This window comes from Anolis sagrei, chromosome 5 (genome assembly GCF_037176765.1).
Source record: "Anolis sagrei isolate rAnoSag1 chromosome 5, rAnoSag1.mat, whole genome shotgun sequence".
NCBI classification, from domain to species: Eukaryota; Metazoa; Chordata; class Lepidosauria; order Squamata; family Dactyloidae; genus Anolis; species Anolis sagrei.
The window spans coordinates 190,350,385-190,373,481 of record NC_090025.1 but is presented as its reverse complement, the minus strand read 5'-3'; the positions used below and the strand labels follow the sequence as shown (position 1 = coordinate 190,373,481).

Below are 23,097 nucleotides of genomic sequence, written 5' to 3'. Positions count from 1 at the left end.
AATGAGAGCTGTTCATAAATATGTTCCTTTCTCACTTTCATGAGGGTCCTGTGCCCCAAATCCCTGCAAAAGAGAAGGGCCTACATTATTGAAGCTGATGAGTGGGATAAAAATGCCTTACGTAAATAAAATACTAAACACTAATTCCACATTATTCTTTCTATGCTAAAGCCAGTGGCAGATCAACGACTTAAATCAAGAAATAGTTTTCTAAGATCTACAGAGACACTCGCTGGAACACCTCAGCAAGCGAGAGTCCAAAAGTGGCAGGCTCAAACCCAGTATTTTATTTATGTAAGGCATTTTTATCCCACTCTTCAGCTTCAATAATGTAGGCCCTTCTCTTTTGCAGGGATTTGGGGCACAGGACCCTCAATGTGCAAATGTGTCTATAGGAAATCATATCACAATACTGCAGTGTTTCTCAACCTGGGGGTCGGGACCCCTGAGTGGGTCACGAGGGGGTGTCAGAGGGGTCACCAGAGACCATCAGAAAACACAGTATTTTCTTTTAGTCATGGGGGTCCTGTGTGGGAAGTTTGGCCCAATTCTATCATTGGTGGGGTTCAGAATGCCCTTTGATTGTAAGTGAACTATAAATCCCAGCAATTGCAACTTCCAAATGTCAGGATCTATTTTCCCCAAACTCCACCAGTGTCCACATTTGGGCACATTGAGCATTCGTGCCAAATTTGGTCCAGATCCACCATTGTTTGAGTCCACAGTGCTCTCTAGATGTAGGTGAACTACAACTCCTAAACTCAAGGTCAATGCCTACCAAACCCTTCCAGTATTTTCTGTGGGTCATGGGAGTTCTGTGTTCTAAGGTGGGTTCAATTCCATCATTGGTGGAGTTCAGGATGCTCTTTGATTGTAGGTGAACTACAAATCCCAGCAGCTACAACTCCCAAGTGACAAAACCAATCCCCCCTCCAACCCCACCAGTATTCAAATTTGGGCCTATCGAGTATTTGTGCCAAATTTAATCCAGTGAATGAAAATACATCCTGCATATCAGATATTTACATGACGATTCATAATAGTAGCAAAATGACAGTTATGAAGTAGCAAGGAAAATAATGTTATGGTTGGGGGTCACCACCACATGAGGAAGTGCATGAAGGGGTCGCAGCATTTGGAAGGTTGAGAAACACTGCAATACTGTATCTCAATATTGATTGACGGTAAAAGATTAGTACCTATCTCCTGAGAAACTGGCTTTCCTTTAAGAACAGCTTGTAAAACAGGATCCTCCCAAGGCCCTCCGTCTCTGATAATTCGAGTCACTAGCTCCAAGTAAACACTTCCATATCTGCTCAAGAGGTTCTGGCTTTCCTGAAAAGAAAATATTTAAGCAACGTAAGTAGAGCTTATGTTTGGATGCGTGACACAAAGTGCCACAGACACTAGTAACAATCATAACTTGTGTTTCCCAAATGCATAAACAATAGGAAGTTACCTGTATTGAACCTAGTATATCTTTCAAAGGATCTTCATAGAATTCATCCTTCCCGAAGAACAGCAGCAATTCAAAAAAACTCCTTAGAAAAACAAAACAGTCAGTCGTTAGAAACCACACCAAGAATAAATGCAATTATTATTTCAAATTCAAAATCTCCGTTCCAAACAAGTACTTTTAACTGCAGCAGAAGTTCTATGTATATATCAGAGAACTGGCATTATATGAGGGTTGAATGAAAAGTAATGCCTCCACCTTCGTTACTTGGGTTTGGATGGGAATATTTTAATAAATCAAACGCAGAAATAATCTTTAGAATGTGCTCTTTAATTACCACTATTCACTTTTCCACATAATCACCAGACAATTGGATACATTTCTGCCAACAATGAACAAGTTTTCTGAAGCTGTCACGGAAGAAGTCGACACTCTGTTTCCACAACCAGCCTCTCACAATTCTCTCAACGTACCGATCGTGCACAGATCTTCCGATATTCAAGCAAAGCAATAATGTGACCCACATGTTCTTGTGAAATGCCAATTATGCTAGAAATTTCTCACCGAGTGATACAACGATCGTCCTGAATCAATCTGTCAACCTTTTGCTTGTGAAACTTGGTGGTTGCTGTCACAGGACGTCCAACTCTTTGTCACGCAAGTCAGATGTTCCCACCTCAACATCTTTAAACTTACTCGCCCAACGACACACAGTACTCACATCAACACAATCTCTATAAACAGTTTGCATTCTCTGATGAATCTGCTTTGAGGTGACACCTCCTGCTGTCAAGAATTCAATGACTGCACGTTGCTTAAGTCGCATTGACCGACCATCAGAGTTCCATACTTCGCAGAGTTCCATACTTCGCACTTTAACAACACAACCATTCCATGCTAAGGCTTCCCACCAAAATGGAATTGTAGAGACAAGTCTACTGAACAAGCCAGTACCTGCCACATACCAGTCTGCCATCTGTTGAGGAGTTATGAAGGTGGAGGCGTTCCATTTCATTTAACCCTTGTATGTCATCTTTAAATCACCCAATAGAAGTATAATTCTTTTTACAAACTCAAGCTCCAGAGCTTTACTGTGTCTAGGGCCAGACCTTAGGACAGCTGGTTAATCACCAGCAGCAATAGATCACACCAATTAAAAGATTGGCAGTTTGATGCCTGGGTTGGGGTGAGCACCCGGCCTTCAGCCCAGCTCATTGTCCACCTACGCAGTTCAAAAACAGCTGTGAGAGAAATTAGGTACCGTTTAAGCCAGAAGATATTTTAAGGCACCATAAAAAGGAAATAACAGTAAATGATGATCAAAGGAAGGAGGAAATTTGTGATCAAGGGCTCTTTGTCATAGAAGATGGAATGACAGCACCCCCCTGTGGCCAGAATCAAGCACAACCTCCAGGATGCCAAAGTTGGGGGAAATGGCAACATATACCTCTATCTGTTGTCTGTCCTGTCTGTTTAACGGCACTGAATGTTTGCCATGTATGTGTTCTGTGATCCATCCTGAGTCCCCTTTGGGGTGAGGAGGACAGAATATAAATACTGTAAATAAATAAATAACCTCAAAATTACTAAGTACAAAAACACCCAAAGATGGAACGGATGAAGTGAACTTCACTTCAGATATGAATCTAGAACACTAATATAATGAAGCCTGAATGATAATTAAAAGCTCAAATACTGTTGATCTTTATCATTCTTCCCTTGCAGAGCACAAGATGCACCCATCAGCATTAATTTGGCCTTGTTAGGAGCCAGTTTCCACTCATACATGAGTGAAAGTTGAGCCTCACATCTTGGAAGTGCCAGGTGAGAAGCTCAAATCATAGTAAAAAGATGTTACTGACCATTAACTGCTAGGCAAAAAACAAAACGAAACGAAACGAAAACATAACAATGGCATAGCAAAGCCCTTTCAGATGCATCCAGCTACCAAACTACTTCCAGCTTTCCTCCTAGTTTTGGAGTTGGGAAGTTTACAAGAAATGGTCAGGCTTCAAAACTGAAATGAGGGCTAACTGGTTGTCATTATGGCAAGTGGAAGTACTGAAGGCTGTTTATCTCAGCAACAAGGAAAGCTGGATAAGCAACAGTAACCTAGAGTAGCCTTCCCTAGCTTGGAGATCTTCCAAAACTTTTGACTACAATTCAATCTGTTCTTGCCACAGAATCTATGAACAGACATAGGAGTTGTATGAATCATCTGGAAGGCACCAAGTGTGGAGTGTAGCTGCAGATCTCACCAACTACTGATGCCCACATAATTCCAATATACTGTATATACTCGAGTATAAGCCTAGTTTTTCAGCCCCTTTTTTAGGCTGAAAAAACTCCCCTCGGCTTATACTCGAGTCAAGGTTATTTATTATTTTACTTTATTATTAGTATTATTATTATTTCATGTATCATTGTACTCTGTTATTATTACATTTACAGTATTTTACCCTATTATTATAACATTTATTATTTTATACTATTTATGATTATTATTTCATTTATTATTTTACTTTATTATTATTGCATTTATTATTTTAGTCTATTATTACATTTATTATTTTACTCTAGTATTGTTGGAAGGATACGTAAGCACATTTACACTGAAGAAGGTTAGAATAATGATTTAATCAGAGTTGCACAGTCTTATCTCAAATATCAGTTTTATGTAAATATTCAAAAACATTTCACCTCCTGATGCCTCAAGTAATGTAATTTTATTAGTATCTATTTTTATTTTGAAATTTATTTTGAAATTTACCTTTTTGGGGGGCTGAAAAAGTCCCTCTCGGTTTATACTCAAGTCAAGGTTATTTATTATTTTACTCTGCTATAAATACGTAATAAATGTATTATTATTATTATTATTATTATTATTATTTTACTTTATTATTGTTGTTATTTTTACATTTATTATTTTACTCTATTTATTATTATTGTTATTATTACATTTATTATTTTACTCTATTTTTATTTGAAGGGTATGCAAGTTTTATGTAAAAATTACAGTTTTATGAAAATATTCAAAAATATTTAACCTCCTGAGGCCTAAATTAATATAATTTTATTGGTATCTATTTTCATTTTGAAGTTTACTCGTAGCGGCTGCATTTCCCACCCTCGGCTTATACTTGAGTCAATATGTTTTCCCAGTATTTTGTGGTAAAATTAGGTGTGTTGGCTTATATTCAAGTCGGCTTATACTCGAGTATATATGGTATTTTTAATCTGGGTTGTTGTAGGTTTTTTCGGGCTATATGGCCATGGTCTAGAGCAGGGGTCCACAAACCTTTTAAACAGAGGGCCAGGTCACAATCCTTCAAACTGTTGGAGGGCTGGATTATAATTTGAAAAAAAATGAATGAATTCCTATGCACGTTGAACATATCTTATTTGTAGTGCAAAAACACTTAAAACAATACAATAATTTAAAAAAAGAACAATTTTAACAAATATAAACTTATTAGTATTTCAATGGGAAGTGTGGGCCTGCTTTTGGCTGATGAGATAGGATTGTTGTTGTTGTGTGCTTTCAAGTCGTTTCAGACTTAAGTTGACCCTGAGCGAGGGCCGGGTAAATTACCTTGGAGGGCCGTATCCAGCCCCGGGCCTTAGTTTGAGGACCGCTGGTCTAGAGGCATTCTCTCCTGACATTTCGCCTGCATCTATGGCAAGCATCCTCAGAGGTAGTGAGGTCTAATCTATTATTATCTTTTAATCTATTATTATTTTATTTCTCACATTTCTGCCCTATTTTCCCAGTAAAAAAGAAGCTCAAGGTGGCAAAAGTTAATTAAAAAGCAAACTGAAAAGTGTGTGGAACAAAATAAGAATGGTTAAATTGTATTACATAAGAGGTTATAATAATAATTGATAGAGCCATTTAAAGGGCCGCTTTTGCTTTTTCAGAAGGTTTCTACAAGAAACAAGAGCATGAACTGATCATAAAAGTGGGAGCACAGGAAAAAGACTGCTCCACTGTACATAGTAAATGGGTCCCTGCAAATGTCCTGAAGATGTTAATATCCAAAAATAGCCATGTTGAAAGCCATTAAGGATTTTAAACATTGAAATGGACACCCTTAACGGGGCCCAGGAAGCAAAGGACAACTAGTATGTACTTCCAAAATTGGATGAACCTGACCTTGACACCGTCTATCTGTAAGCAGAGTTGTTCCTACACTAAACGGGGTTCGGCAAGTACATTCCTCACCACTGCTGCAATCTGGGAGTCCAGCTGACACACTGCTTTTGCTTACTGAATACGCAGCTTAAAATGTACTCAAATAGAAGCCTTCTGATCTTTGCGGGGGAAGAGGGGCAGGAGGAGAAAGGAGAGAGAGAAAAGGAAGGAAGGAGGGAGGGAAGGAGGCAGAGCCCTATTGCACAAGCAAAATCCTAACCTCCACCCACAAGGCTCTCAATTTGTGGTAAAGAAGAGGTGGATTATCTAGGCAGCATCTATCAAAGCTTCTCCTAACAAGTCTGCACCAAATAAGAGAGGACAGCCTCTATCATTCTCAGAATCATTACATTTGCTGATGGTGATGATAATGGCTGATGCATATCCAGTACAGGTAGAAGGGAGAAGCAGGTAAGAAATCATCACCACCGCTATTTCAAAACAGAAGCAAATAAAACAATTGTGTCTAGAAGCGTCAAATGTGAGTTATTTTTGGCCTCCAACTGCCTACAAATTGTTTCCCTATCACAGGGTTTTCTTGGCAAAGTTTGTTCAGAGGGGATCACTTCCTGTTTTAAGAAAACGCCTCTCTTGAACTTTAAAAAGTGGCAAAAATGTTGTGGGTTGTTGTGGGTTTTTTCGGGCTATATGGCCATGTTCTAGAGGCATTCTCTCCTGACATTTCGCCTGCATCTATGGAAAGCATCCTCAGAGGTAGTGAGGTCTGTTGGAACTAGGAAAATGGGTTTATATATCTGTGGAAAGGCCAGGGTGGGACAAAGGACTCTTGTCTGCTGGAGCTAGGTGTGAATGAGTCTGCACTGCAGACTACTTCAACCAGAGAAGTCAGCCATAGCAGAGCACCTGAGGAACCAACCTGGATACAGCATACTGTTTGAGAACACAGAAATGCTGGACCACTCGAGCAACCACCATGTCAGGCTACACAGAGATGCCATTGAAATCCACAAGCATGTGGACAATTTCAACAGAAAAGAGGAAACCATGAAAATGAACAAAATCTGGCTACCAGTATTAAAAAACTCTAAAATTACAACAGCAAAACAGCAGAGGGAAAACAACCAGGGACATCTAATCACCTCTCAACAAAAGATTGCTCCAGGCACTGCCAGGCTATCAAATGCTAATCAAGGTGGTCAGTTGAAACATTCACACCTAGCTCCAGCAGACAAGAGTTATTTCCTGTTTAATTCTTCTGTACTTATTTTGAAAGTAGTTGTTATACTTCAGAAATGTTGTTTCCATTGCTGCTACAAACTAGGTTGAATTGGTTGAGACTCAATGAGATATTTACTGAAAAACTATAGCAAAATGTGCTACAGGATGTCCCACAAAAAAAGGAATTTTTGTATGTATTATTGAAGGCTTTCATATGAGGATGCTTGCCATAGATGCAGGCGAAGCATCAGGAGAGAATGCCTCTAGAACATGGCCATATAGCCCGAAAAAACCTACAACAAACCAGTGATTCCAGCCATGAAAGCCTTCGACAATACATGTCTCCCATTGTTCTAGTGTACATTAGGGGACATCTGAGAGGAATTCTTTTGCAGCAAGGGGGTGTGGTGGGGTAACACAATTCACTAGATTTCCATAATTACCCATTATTGCTATAGAATGGTTGTTACATTATATTTGGTTTTAATGATTTTAATTTATAGTTATATGTTAGTGTTTAATTATTATGATTTTTTTCCTGTCTACATGTATGCTGGCATTGAATTTTGCCGTTAGTATGTTGTAAACCATCTTGAGTCCCCCCTGGGGTGAGAAAGGCAGTATGCGGCATACATATAGTAAATAAGTAAATGAATATTTGTTTTTGCATGTTTGATTCTTTTGCAAAGTTTGAATCTTTTGCAAACATTTAAAGAAATGCAGAACATTATATAGTCCTCACAGTTCATTTGTGATTCAACAAATCATCATAGAAATACAACTAGAGAAGCAAATGTTTACTTACAAAGCTAGGCTACTCAACACATACTGGACATGCTCACATTCCGCTGGAAATGATACACATGCTGATGTGAAACAACAGAGAGCTGTCTGAAGGACTTGAAGCTGTGGCAGAGGAACCTGCCACCTTCCAGCATAGTCTTCAACAACCTAAACGAATGAAGGGAAAAAATAAATAAGCAAACAACAAAATATACTGGAATCATTTTACAGTTACAACTTGTTTCACCGAACGTACGTCTATCAAAATATTTTCTAGACACTCCAGGTTATTCTAGGCTATACTTCCACCGGAAATTACCATAAAGTCATCTTGGAGGACCCAGTAAATTATGAGAGATACCCTTCTACGAATATTCTAGATGTTCTAAGATGAAACTTCAGAAGAAGTTGTTCATCCCAATAAAGACCTAAACGGTTCCGGCCCAACTTACCTATCCGAACGTGTCTCCACTTACGAACCTTCCAGGAAGTTAAGATCATCTGGGGAGGCCCTGCTCTCGATCCTGCCCGGCCTCATAGGCGCGTTTGGCGGGGACGAGTGACAGGGCCTTCTCAGTGGTGGCCCCTCGGCTGTGGAACTCCCTTCCTGGGGATATTAGATTGGCCCTTCCTCCCACCCTACCCCCGACCTTTAGGAAAAGAGTAAAAACCGGGCTCTTCGAGCAAGCTTTAGGAACCTCGTTGTAACCGGATAAACTCAGTATTGTGAACGAATATTTTAATGGTTTAATTATGCAAATGGCCATGGATTAAAACCCTGAAGTCATTGATTTTAATAGTTTTAAATTGTTTTTATAGGAATTTTATTATGTGATTTAACCTGTTTTAAATGATGTATTTATGTGTGTTCGGCATCTAATAGTTGGCAGTCTGTATGCTGCCCTGAGTCGCTTTTGGACTGAAAAGGATGGGATAAAAGTGTGGTAAATAAATAAAGTAACATTTGCTATTCCTTTTCCCACTGAAATTTCAGGAATTTACCTCCTGCAAATACAAGGCTCATACTGCATTACTGGTTTGATTGATGCCCTATTTTTCCACCAATGACCCAAAATACTAAGGAGGCTGTCGAGGTCCTGAACCGGTGCTTGGCCGCTGTGATGGTCTGGATGGGGGCGAACAAATTGAAATTGAATCCAGACAAGACAGAGGTACTCCTGGTCAGTCGCAAGGCCGAACAGGGTATAGGGTTACAGCCTGTGTTGGATGGGGTCGCACTCCCCCTGAAGACGCAGGTTCGCAGTTTGGGTGTGATCCTGGACTCATCGCTGAGCCTGGAGCCCCAGGTTTCGGCGGTGACCAGGGGAGCATTCGCACAGTTAAAACTCGTGCGCCAACTGCGACCGTACCTTGGGAAGTCTGACTTGGCCACAGTAGTCCACGCTCTGGTTACATCCCGCCTTGACTACTGCAACGCTCTCTACGTGGGGTTGCCTTTGAAGACGGCCGGGAAGCTCCAACTAGTCCAACGTTCGGCAGCAATGATACTAACGGGAGCGGAGCGCAGGGAGCATACAACTCCTCTGCTGCACCAGCTCCACTGGCTGCCGATCTGCTACCGGGCTCAATTCAAAGTGCTGGCGTTGGCCTTTAAAGCCCTAAACGGTTCTGGCCCAACTTACCTATCCGAACGTATCTCGGCCTATCAGCCCGCCAGGACCCTAAGATCTTCTGGGGAGGCCCTGCTCTCTATCCCGCCTGCTTCACAGGTGCGGCTGGCGGGTACGAGAGACAGGGCCTTTTCTGTGGTGGCCCCGCGGCTATGGAACGCTCTGCCCTTGGAGGTAAGATCAGCCCCTTCATTGATGATATTCCGAAGAAGATTGAAGACCTGGATGTTTAGGCAGGCATTTGGTTAACCCAATGCAACGAATGGTAACTGACTAAAGGACTGGCAACATGGATGACGAACTGGATCACGTTTTTAGTTAAGAGTCGAACTGGATTGGTATTGATGTATGAATTGTGTTTTTATGTTTTTTATGTCTTTTATGCTTTTAACTTTTTTACTGTTGATTGTTATATTATGTTGTAAACCGCGTTGAGTCGCCGGCTAGGCTGAGAAACGGCGGTATATAAATATAGCAAATAAAATAAATAAAATAAATAAAATTGATGTACATTATTTTCTTTTATCTCGGTTAATAATAATAATAATAATAATAATAATACTTTATTTGTACCCTGCTACCATCTCCCCAAGGGACTCGGTGCGGCTTACATGAGGCCGAGCCCAAACACAACAATACAAGCAATAATAACAACAATACAAGCAATTAAAAACACATAGACAATAAGAAACAACATTATCAATAAGACAACACATAATTAAAGACAGTGCGAAGGTCAAATGTTAGGTTAAAATTGGAAATAATGCTGGGACATTATTTATCTCTACAGCCACCCTGTGAAACTGGTTAGACTGGTGGAAGTGCCAAGGTCATCAGTGGATTTCAAGTTCAATGCCACGGAGAACCCCTACAATCAAATCTGACAGAAATACAGAGCTTTCTAAACATTTTATGTCTGTGACACACTTTTTAGACATGTATCATTTAGAGACACAGTACTTCAGTTATACTAGCAAACAGGAGGTTAAACCAATACCTTATAAGATATAGGGAAATATACATAAACTGTAATAATGAAATGTATGGGGACACAACACATCTCATGAGAACCTTTCATTTATATTTTTAAATATATATTTTTGTAAGATAATAATCAATTAGAAATGAGATGGAAGAGGAGAAATTTTGAAATGAGAGGAAGACTCTGATTCGGCTGATCTCAGGATACTTACAATTTGAAAGGCTGTTTTATTTTGGCACTTCACATGGAACCAAAATTTCATATAAACAACCAAACCACTTTATTACCATATCATTGCATCAGAGCAGTCCTTGGGAAACCAGTTTGCCTTGGGAATCTTTTGACATGTCTAATATCAATCTGCTTTATTTTTGCCTTTGTCCACTTCCTTACTCTTTAAATCAAGGGAATATTAGATACAGTAGAGTCTCGCTTATCCAACATAAACGTTGGATAAGTGAAAATGTTGGATAATAAGGAGGGATTAAGGAAAGGTCTATTAAACGTTAAATGATGTTATGATTTTCCAAATTAAGCACCAAAACATCATGTTTTACAACAAATTGACAGAAAAAGCCGTTCAATGCATGGTAATCCTATGAAGTAATTACTCTATGAATTTACCACCAAAACATTGCGATGTATTGAAACAGCTGTGGATTTGGGCGAGAGGCAGACTGTGTTGGATAATATAGAACATTAGAAGAGCGTATGTTGGATAAGCGAGTGTCTACTGTACACATGTAAGCAGTTATCTTCCACATATGATAGATATAAATAAGTAAGAAGAGACTTTGAGCTGAGAATCAGATCTGCATAGAAAACTTCTGGTACAAATGACTATATACTGTCATAATATATATAATTATGCAGCATCAAAATAAAATACATGAAAATTATTTCAACAAAAAGTTTTAATATATGGCTGGATTTAAGATAAAATGACAATAAAATGTTTCTGCAATACAGTTATCTCTGCACATTTGTGGTTTTGCCTCTTTCAGATTTGTTTATTCGTGGATTCAATTTAAGATGTTCTCTCTTGGAATCTGTAGGCCCTCCTGTGCAATTGTATGGACAACTTCCTCCAGTCACGCTAAAGACCAAGAGATTTCTAGAGAGGACACTGTCCTCCAGCTTCTAGTGGAGACTGACCATGAGTTCATGCTCAAAAATCTAGAAACTCCTAGAGATGTTCTCTTGAATTAAAAAATAGCATTTTTAATTCACTGATTTTCACTTTCACAGTTGCCCTGTGTCCCAACCCTCAGGGAATGTAGAGGACTGATTGTAATATCTTTGTCCACAAAAATATAACAAGTGCTTTTGTTATGAGGAAAAATAATACTTTGAAATAGCAATGACGAGTCAAGAAATACTACAATACAATTAATAAAGACTGTTGATTTTGAATGTTCGCTTAACTTACGAATTTATCTTTTAAACTTATCTAAGACCTACTGGGAAAGAAGTCATGCAAGACAGTCACAGGAAGTCCTATTTCTTTTAGCATGGCCAATTCCGAAATCCGGACAGCCACAGTCTTATACACAGCTGATAGGTTTACAATGGCTGCATGCACAAATATGTGCAGTCAACGTCAATAAAAAATGAATGTTGAAATAAAACTTAATTCAAAGAATACAACATTAACTTCCAAATAGTTAACTTAACAATTCATAGAAGACATACCTCAAATGTAGAAGACAAGCCATGCAAATAGAAGTGATCCTATATGAAACTGCTTACAATAAGAATATGTTTACATTATTTGAAGACAGAGTTTTACAACGTACAGATCTATCTATGCTCATGATACCCAATCGGCTTCTATCTTAAGAGCTGTACGAATATCCTTTATCTACGAACACATTTGTCTTTCAACATCCGATTGCGAAACTAGTATGAGAGTTTAGAATATGAGTTGCTTGCATAATAACCAATTGAAGACAACTCAAAACAATTCACAAATAACTGCTGAAATGGGTTGTTGTAAGTTTTCCAAGCTGTATGGCCACGTTCCTGCATCTATGGCAGGCATCCTCAGAGGTTGTGAGACTTCACAACCTCTGAGGATGCCTGCCAGAGATGCAGGCGAAACGTCAGGAGAGAATGCTTCTGAAACATGGCCATATGGTTCGGTAAACTCACAACAAGGCCATGAAAGCCTTCGACAATAAGCTGCTGAATTATTATCCGTTTGTTGTGTTATTCTCTTGCACCAATGCAAACTTTCCTTTTAAATTTAAGGTATCAGTTCAATTAAGGAAAATATATATTTTGGCGTCTCCTGCAAGCCACTTCATGTCAGTACATGCATATGACATTCAGACTTCATTCACGACGTGCACATAGCCACATCCCTTTATCAAATACACACCTACTATGTGCTACTGAAATATGTCCAATTTATTGTTTTGTATTCATCACTCCCTCCTGGGAAATTGCACAAGCTGAAAAATAAACCTTCATGCTTTTCTTTTTCCTTTAAATGATTCAAGAACTACTAAACACACATAATTACATATATCGAGTGTACAACTTGCAACACTCTCTAAACAAAACACCAAAGTCCTTCCATATGTAAGCTCCCTCATACCAAAGGAAAGAAAACTTAAGTACACAGCAAAGGAAATACTGTATGATGAAAATAGCAAAGAACACAGCAATTGAAAGGCCAGATTCAACAGAAAGATATGAAGTAAAGAAAGCCATTTTAAGAAATTTCAGCTAGCAGACCCTTTGATTTTGAAGAAAAGTATAAGCGTTATCAGTAAACTTTTATTTAGATCTTAAATTTAGCATTCAAATTAGATTTTCACTAATTAACATTTGAGGGTTGGATGAAAAGTAATGTCTCCTTCTTCGTTACTTGGGTTTGAATGGGAATATTTTAATAAATAAAACGCAGAAATAATCCTTAGAATGTAATCTTTAACTACCACTATTCACTTTTCCACATAATCACCAGACAATTGGATATATATCTGCCAACTATGAACAAGTTTTCTGAAGTCATCACAAAAGAAGTCGACACTCTGTTTCCGAACCAGCATCTCACAGTTTTCTCAACATCTTCATCAGAAGCATAATGATGTCCCCGCAGATCTTCTTTCATTATCGGGAATAGATGGAAGTCAGACGGTGCTAAATCTGGACTGAATGGAGTATGCCGTATGGTGGTAAGATCCAGTCTCTGATGTTTCAAGTCTGTGCACTTTATTTCAGGCGTCAGCATCCTGGGGTACCCATTGTGCACAGATCTTCCAATAGCCAAGCAAAGCAATAATTTGATGCACACGTTCTTGTGAAATGCCGATTATGCCTGAAATTTCTCTGAGTGATACGACGATCATCCTGAATCAATCTGTCACCTTTTCCTTGTGAAACTTGGTGGTTGCTGTCGCAGGACATCCAACTCTTTGTTTGTCACACAAGTCAGATGTTCCCACCTCAACACCTTTAAACTTACTCGCCCAACAACACATAGTACATCAACACAATCACCATAAACAGCTTGCATTCTCTGCTGAATCTCCTTTGGGGTGACACCTTCTGATGTCAAGAATTCAATGACTGCACGTTGCTTAAGTTGCATTGACTGACCATCTGCACAGGGTCCCATACTTTGCACTTTAACAACACAACCGTTCAATACTAAGGCTTCCTGCCAAAATTGAACTGTAGAGGAGAGTCTACTGAACAAGCCAGTACCTGCCGCATACCAGTCCTGCCATCTGTTGAGGAGTTACGAAGGCGGAGGCTTTACTTTTCATTCAACCCTCTCTCTGAGTGATACGGCGATCGTCCTGAATCAATCTGTCACCTTTTCCTTGTGGTTGCTGTCACAAGACGTCCAACTCTTTGTTTGTCACCCAAGTCAGATGTTCCCACCTCAACATCTTTAAACTTACTCGCCCAACAACACATAGTACTCACATCAACACAATCACCATAAACAGCTTGCATTCTCTGCTGAATCTCCTTTGGGGTGACACCTTCTGATGTCAAGAATTCAATGACTGCACATTGCTTAAGTCGCATTGACAGACCATCTGCACAGGGTCCCATACTTTGCACTTTAACAACACAACCGTTCAATGCTAAGGCTTTCTGCCAAAATGGAATTCTAGAGGAGAGTCTACTGAACAAGCCAGTACCTGCCGCATACCAGTACTGCCATCTGTTGAGGAGTTATGAAGGCGGAGGCTTTACCTTTCATTCAACCCTCTCTCTGAGTGATACGGCGATCGTCCTGAATCAATCTGTCACCTTTTCCTTGTGGTTGCTGTCACAAGACATCCAACTCTTTGTTTGTCACACAAGTCAGATGTTCCCACCTCAACATCTTTAAACTTACTCTCCCAACAACACATAGTATTCACATTAACACAATCACCATAAACAGCTTGCATTCTCTGCTGAATCTTTAAACTTAGTACATCCATGCTTTGTCACACTCTACAACTTCACAGATCAACTTAGAAGTTAGCTCAAGCCAGAAATTTAATATACAATTTATGCCAGGATTTCTGTCAGGATTGCATTCTTGAATTTGAGATCTAAATCCATACAGACTCAAATGGGGTAACCAGTTCTATAGGGTATCGAGACAGATGAGGGATGTATTGTAATGGGCCTCAATCAGCTACAAAGTTAGATCCCACAATCTTCTTCTGGGATGCATCTACACTGCAGAATTAATGCAGTTTGGCACCATTTGACCTGCCAAGATTCAATGCTATGGGATCCTGGAATGTATAGTCTGGTGTGGCACCTGCACTCTTTTGCAGAGAAGGTGAAAGACCATGTCAAATGACAGTCCCTAAGAGTCCATATCAACAAGCCATGGAAAGTGGTGTCAAACTGCATTAATTCTACAATGTAGAGCCAGCCCTAAACCCTTACTCTCACCTCCATATCCAGCGATCCCACATCCCATTCTGCATCCCTCTTTCCATTTCTTTTCTCTGCTTGTCTTCTATCTCTTTTTCAGCATCTCCCTCTTCTCTTTATCTCTCCTCTGCCTCGTTTCCTCTCCATTCTCGCTGCAGCATCCTTGTATTCATTCCTTTTGCTCTACTTTCTGCTCGCTCTTTTGAGATTTGCCAGTAGCTATTGCCCTCCTTCTACCTTCCATACCCTTGCAGATTCTCCCATCTTTTACCTTCCTCCCATCTTTCCATTTTCATATTCCCTGCTCTGGTTTCTGTCAAAAATTTGAAATAAAACAGGCCAATATAAATTATGATCTGTCTGTACAAGGAATAGGCAATGAACAGAACACATAAAATTATGGCTTTGTTCTTGCTGAAATTACAAAACAATGCAATACTATTTATCTTCCCAGAAGTCAGTCCAATTTAGTTTAATGGTGCTTATTTCTAGGTAAATGAAGATAGAATTACCACTTAAATAATTTAAAGGACATGCAGGAATAATGAAGTGCGATTCAACAAAGACAAAAGACTACTTGTCAATTCGGAAGCAAAGTATAAAAATGCAAATAATGCAGCCACAACACTAAAAAAAAGGAACAATAACAGCTTTAGACAGTTTTCTATATATCATATTGGTGGTCTTTTGTGCAGGACTGTAGGGCAGATTGGTATTGCTACCCCTTTCATAATACAGAAACAAAGATGAATTTATACCACAACATGGAAGCAGGATATATCAAATATATATATCAAATATAACATATTAAAATCATTTTTAGAAATCAAAATGAAAGGAAAGCAACATGCTTCCAGCTGATATGTCCTTCATTCTTTATTCTAGTTATATAATTCTCTTTCCTAAAGTGCACAAACACATATTTGCCTTCATGGACTCTCATGAGACCTACTTTCAAGCATAAGACATAGTTCACTTTGTTAAGCAAAAAGAAACAAGCATAAAAATGCTAAATATTCAGAATCAAGTAACAGCAACATGTCAATAAACAAAGAACAAACAGTCACACACTTTTCAATGCTTCAGTACAACAACCTTCACAAAGAATAGTTCAGGTCAAGTTCTCAAATTGCAACTCAATTGGCAGAAAAAGGACAACGATTTGATCATAAAACAAATTCATGATCATAGACTAGTTACCACTATGAGCCACGTTCTCCTATCTAGGAATCAAACTACAAGAGCTAAAAGAGAGCTTTTGATCCCAAAAGCCAGATTACATTTTCATATAAGGTCTAGAGCAGGGGTCCTCAAACTTTTTAAATGGAGGGCCAGGTCACAGTCCCTCAAACTGTTGGAGGGCTGGATTATTATTTGAAAAAACATGACTGAATTCCTATGCACACTGCACATATCTTATTTGTAGTGCAGAAAAATACTTCAAAACAATACAATAATTAAAATGAAGAACAATATTAACAAATATAAAGTTACTAGTATTTCAATGGGAAGTGTGGGCCTGCTTTTGGATGATGAGATAAGGATTGTTGTTGTTGTTGTTGTTTTGTGCTTTCAGACTCGTTTCAGACTTAGGTTAACCCTGGGCAAGGGCCGGGTAAATTACCTTGGAGGGCCTTAGTTTGAGGACCCCTGGTCTAGAGTTTCATGAGATCCCAAAGACTACCCAGGTTAACCCCATTCTGTCATGCAGAAAAACACAATCAAAGCACTCCTAACGAATGGCCATACAGTTTATGTTTAAAAACTTCCTGAGAAAAACCTCCCACAACTCACTTTAACTGCTGTGGAATCTAAGAGTTGTAGTTTGGTGAGGCAGCAACACTCTTTGACAGAGAAGATGCCATAGCATTGAGCCATGGCAGATAAAAGTGTTGTCAAATTGTATTCAATCTATGGTGTAGATGTCCCCAGTGACAGGACTACCAAGACTTCACAGACAGCCCATCCCCTGCCCACTGCCACTTTCTCTGTTGACTCTTTCACGCTACACAAATACAGCATTGTGATTCAAATTTTTAGTTGCTATGATGGCTTCACACAGAATCCTGGGGTTTGCAGTTTGGAAAGCCACTAGATCTCTCTAGCTGAGAATTCCAAGTTGTTCTAGTTGTGTACCTTGAAGTCATTTCTGATTTATGGTGACCTCAGGTGAACCCATCAAGGGTTTTCCGAAGCTGAGAGTTGTGACTAACTCTAAGTCACCCAGTGGGTTTCCATAAGGGAGCAGGGATCTGAATCCTGGCCTCCAGAGTTGTAGTCACACACTCAAAACACAACACCAGGTTGGATCTCCAGTACCCTTCCCTAAACTATACATATCCCAGTCCTATGTGAGATATTTATTTATGTACCATATTTATATACCACCCCTGTCAGCCCAAAGGCGACTCGGGGAGATAGAACTGTGGCTGTTAAGGTGAAATCATAAAGCTATATTTGTATAGCTGGGTAGTGTGAATCCCTCTCTCTCTCTCTCTCTCTCACTCTCTCTCTCTCTCTCTCTCTCTGAATCCCAGGCCGAAAGCATTAGTTATGTGGTTCCCATACTTTATTCCTCAAGGAGTTTGGGACTTCAGTTCCCACAAATCCTGATCACTGGACAAGCTGTCTGTGGTTTCTGGGAGCTGAAGTCCAAAGCACACCGAGAGGACCAAAGTTTGTGAAGCACTGAATGGCGATAAGCACATTGAAGGTTGTTGGAGTGCAAACTCAATGGGTCTCAGTCACAGTCAGCTGCCTGAATTAAAAAAAACAGGTAGAGAATAAAAATAATGGGAGCAATAAAAACAGAGAAAAAGAGGAATCATGAATCATAGAATAACGGAGGACACCCCGTGGGCCATCTAGTCCAACCCCCTGCCATGCAGGAAAAGTTCATTCAGAGTAACAGATGGCCATCCAGCCTCTGTTTAAAAGCTTCCAAGGAAAGAGCTTCCACCAGACTTCAAGGCAGAAAGTTCCACTGCTGAATGGCTCTTACAGTCAGGAAGTTGGGTTGTTGTAAAAACCTACAACAACCCAGTGGTTCCAGCTGTGAAAGCCTTCGACAATACACTGAACATCTCTACGGGGAGAAACTGTTCCAAGACACGCAGAAATTGGAAAAACTAGGGCCAGGAATGCACATCTACTGTGCTCCCTGACTTTCCTTCTACACTGCAGAGACACAGATACCATCCCACAATTTCTCGCAGCCAAAAGGACTTTCAAAACACCACAGGCTCACCGGATCTAGACCAAACTTGGCACCAATACTCAATTTCCCCAAATATGAACACAGATAGGGTTTGGTGAAAATAGACCTTGACATTTGGGAGTTGCAGTTACTGGCATTTATAGTTCACCTACAATCAAAGAGCATTTTAAACCCCGCAAATGATAGAATTGGGCCAAACTTCCCACACAGAACCCCAATGACTAACAGAAAATACTGTGTTTCCTGGTGGTCTTTAGTGACCCTTCTGACACTTCCTTGCAACCCCCCAGGGGTCCCGCCTCCCAGGTTGAGAAATGCTGCCTTACGGCCATCCAGTCCAACTCCCTTCACCAGGACAACAAAAAGTAATCAAAGCACTCCTGACAAAGAGCCATCCAGCCATAGACATAAATAGATAGATATAATTCACATGCACATGACAGATATAGTATCATAGATTTGAAAGGGACCCCTAAAGAAGGACAATAATAAGTTGCCTGTTCCAGAGTAGGCAAACCAGACAATCTCCACATCAACACTGACAAAGAAACAACAAGAAATACTGTTTACCCACAAGCATCAAGACATTACATATATTCGAAGCAACACTTCCTCATTACTTTGTCAGATCACCAGACTGGGACACAGCAACGCGTGGCAGGGGCTGGCTAGTGTTGTATATAATATAAAGTGCATTCCCATTTCTTTCCATCCAAGTGTAACATAGAATCATTGAGGTGGAAGGGACCTCATGGACCATCCAGTCCAACCCCCTGCCAAGAAGCAGGAATATTGCATTCAAAGCACCCCTGACAGATGGCCATCCAGCCTCTGTTTCAAAGCTTCCAAAGAAGGAGCCTCCACCACACTCCAGAGCAGAGAGTTCCACTGTTGAACGGCTCTCACAGTCAGGAAGTTCTTCCTCATGTTCAGATGGAATCTCCTTTCTTGTAGTTTGAAGCCATTGTTCCGTGTCCTAGTCTCCAGGAAAGCAGAAAACAAGCTTGCTCCCTCCTCCCTGTGACTTCCTCTCACATCTTACATTAGACCAGTATTTCTCAAGCTGGAGGTTGGGACCCCTTGGAGGTCGCAAGGGGGATGTCAGAGAGGTTGCTAAAGACCATAAGAAAACACAGTATTTTTGTTGAGCATGGGGTCTTGTGTGGGACATTTGACCCAATCCTATCGTTGGTGGGGTTCAGAATGCTCTTTGATTGTAAGTGAACTATAAATCCCAGCAACTACAACTCCCAAATGTCAAGGTCTATTTCCCCCAAACTCCACAAGTGTTCACATTTGAGCATATTGAGCAGAACTCATTTCATTGCCACCAACAGGGATAAAATTCTATGTATATATATGGTAACACAGCCACAACTTAGAAGAAATACAGTATATCTCTCCAAATGACGCTTTCCTTATCCCAGAAGAGAAGAAGGAGAGGAGAAAAAGTAGGATACTTTAAAACAGTGTTTCTCAACCTGGGGGTTGGGACTTCTGGGGGGTCACGAGGGGGTGTCAGAGGGGTCACCAAAGACCATCAGAAACACAGTATGGTTCTATGTGGGACGTTTGGCTCAATTCTATCATTGGCGGGGTTCAGAATGCTCTTTGATTGTAGGTGAACTCTAAATGCCAGTAACTGCAACTCCGAAATGTCAAGGTCTATTTTCCCCAAACTCCATCTGTGTTCATATGTGGGCAAATGGAGAATTTCTGCCAAGTTTGATCTAGACCCTTCGTTCTAGACCCACAGTGCTCTCTAAATGTAGGTGAACTATAACTCCAAAACTCAAGGTCAACGCCCACCAAACCCTTTCAGTATTTTCTGTTGGTCATGGGAGTCACAGCAACTACAACTCCCAAATGGCAAAATCAATTTTTTGAGTGATGGTCATTCCTTGGGTTAGTAGGTGTATTGTGGCCAAATTTGGCAGCAATTCGTCCAGTGGATTTTGAGTTACAATGTTACTCAAAACGAACAGAGAAATTATAGATAGATAGATAGATTGCATGTTAGATAGATAGATTGCATGTTGTTAAGAACAGACAAGCATCCTGAGCTCTGAGGATTACCTGGGAAGGAATCCCATTGGAGCATTGCAGCACACCCAAATACCTGGGAGTCACTCTGGACCGTGCTCTTACCTACAAGAAGCACTGCCTGAACATCGAGCAAAAAGTGGGTGCTAGAAACAATATCATACGAGAGGTGACTGGCACAACCTGGGGATCACAGCCAGACACAGTGAAGACATTTGCCCTTGCGCTATGCTACTCTGCTGCTGAGTACGCATGCCCAGTGTGGAACACATCTCACCGCACTAAAACAGTGGACGTGGCTCTTAATGAGACATGTCGCATTATCACGGGGTGCCTGTGCCCTACACCACTGGAGAAATTACACTGCTTAGCTGGTATTGCACCACCTGACATCCGCCGGGAAGTAGCAGCCAATAGTGAAAGGACCAAAGCAGAGACATCTCCAGCTCATCCCATTTGGGTATCAGCCAGCACGTCAACAACTTAAATCTAGAAATAGTTTTTTAAGATCTACAGAGACACTCGCTGGAACACCTCAGCAAGTGAGAGTCTAAAAGTGGCAGGCTCAAACCCAGAACCTCAACCAATGGCTGATACCAAATGAAAGACTCTCCCCTGGGCACACCGAAAACTGGGCGACTTGGAAGGCGCTGAACAGACTGAGCTCTGGCACCACGAGATGCAGAGCCAACCTCAAGAAATGGGGCCACAAAGTGGAATCCACGACATGCAAGTGTGGAGAGGAGCAAACCACTGACCACCTGCTGCAATGCACCCTGAGCCCTGCCACATGCACAATGGATGACCTTCTTGCAGCAACACCAGAAGCACTCCAAGTCCTGGTCAACTACCAAACTCACACATTTTGTATTTTCTCTGTTTGTTTGCTTTGTTCTGTTAGAAATGTAATATAATTGACTGGTTGCCCTGACACGACAAATAAAATAAATAATTGCATGTGAGCATTTATTTTATTTATTTACTGCATTTTTATCCCGCTCTATTTCCACCCCAAAGTGGAATCGGAGTGGCTTCCAATTTGGCAATAATTCAATGCCACAGTAAACATAAACATAATATAAACATAAACATAAAATTTTTGGGCTGAAAAATGCGGTATAGAAATAAAGCAAATAAATAAATAAATAAATAACTTTATTCTTAAACCTCTCCACCATCTGCCCGGGGCGGTTTACATTCGGAACCAAGCCCTGACACAACAACAAAGTTTACTAACTAAAACATAATAACGTATCACAGTCCAATTAAACAATTAAGAACAGCAGGGCATAAAAGCATCATTAAAATGTATAAAAAGTAAACCTTGACAATCAGTGACCAGAAATTTAGTGGACACAATCGAATTAGTGAGAGCTGAGCATGGGCTTGTGCAAAAAGCAGACTATAGGACCAGGGCTGGGGGTAAAGAGCTGAATACAATCAATCTATCAATTAGGACTGGGTATTCATGAACAGGGGACTAACTATCATCAAATGCATACGGGATCATCCAAGTATTGAAGTCCCTGCGGAAGGCAGATAGAGTAGGGCCTAGCCTAATCTCCCTGGGAAGGGAATTCCAGAGCCTGGGGGGCCACTACCGAGAAGGCCCTCTCTCTCGTCCCCAACAACCATACTTGTGACTGTGTTGGAAGCGAGAGGAAGGCCTCCCCAGCAGATCTTAGGGCCCATGTCGGTTCATAGGTCACGAAGATAAACAGGACCAGTGGAATGTTGCAGGGTTTGGTCAAATTTGGGCGTATTGGATATTTGTGCAAATTTTGGTCCAGTGAATGAAAATCCATCCTGCATGTCAGATATTTACATTACGATTCATAACAGGAGCAAAATGACAGTAACGAAGTAGCAACAAAAATAATCCTCAGTTCTTGTGGGTTTTTTCGGGCTATATGGCCATGTTCTAGAGGCATTTCTCCTGACGTTTCGCCTGCATCTATGGCAAGCATAGGATGCTTGCCATAGATGCAGGCGAAACGTCAGGAGAAATGCCTCTAGAACATGGCCATATAGCCCGAAAAAACCCACAAGAACTGAGTGATTCCAGCCATGAAAGCCTTCGACAATACAACAAAAATAATGTTAAGGTTGGGGTTCACCACAAGATGAGGAACTGGATTATAATAATAATAATAATAATAATAACTGGATTATGACGTTGAGAAACTGTATAAGGAAGGTTGAGAAACACTGCATTTAGTCCTTGTTGAAATGCATAATCTGCTCAGGCCATTTTGAAGAGAGATTCAGGGAAGTCCGGCTATGACAAGTGAGGGAGCATCCGCACTGGGGTTTTGATGCGGTTTGACACCACTTGAGCTGCCTCCTTCCAGGCCAGAGACTGGGCCCTGAGATTGAGGCCCTGACAGGTGAGGTGGGGCCAGGATGGCACCACCCAAGTGACAGCCGGCCTCTAAAGCGGGTCAGTCGCGCGACAAGTGCGCGTGTGGCGGGGGGAGGCCGCTCACCTGGCAGAAGCGGTAGCAGTAGTGCTGGCTGCCGGCGGAGGGCGGCGACCCGGCGGGGAGGCGTGGCCCGGCCAAGGCCTCGAGCTCCTCGCCCAGCCGCTCCGACTCCTGGTCGCTCTCGTCTTCCGCCATGCTGCTCCGGCCGCCCTGCGCGTCCCCACCGAGCTCCAGCTCCCGGATGGACATCCCTGCTTCCGTTTCCGGCGCCGCTCCCCTTACCTCTCCTCCTTAC

The 23,097-nt window shown here is 40.9% G+C and overlaps 1 protein-coding gene across 1 annotated transcript in view; it reads right to left on the bottom strand.

Annotated features, from left to right (window-relative positions):
* Positions 1-23,058, bottom strand: part of ZNF654 (zinc finger protein 654) — a 39,548-nt gene extending 16,490 nt beyond the window's left edge. The window contains exons 1-4 of the mRNA XM_060776426.2: positions 22,866-23,058; positions 7,633-7,778; positions 1,460-1,541; positions 1,200-1,335 (exon numbers count right to left, since the gene is read on the bottom strand). Of these exons, the coding sequence (XP_060632409.2) occupies positions 1,200-1,335; positions 1,460-1,541; positions 7,633-7,778; positions 22,866-23,051 (550 nt within the window). The 5' untranslated portion in view covers positions 23,052-23,058. The remainder of the gene's footprint in view (positions 1-1,199; positions 1,336-1,459; positions 1,542-7,632; positions 7,779-22,865) is intronic.
* Between the last annotated feature and the right edge of the window lie 39 nt (positions 23,059-23,097).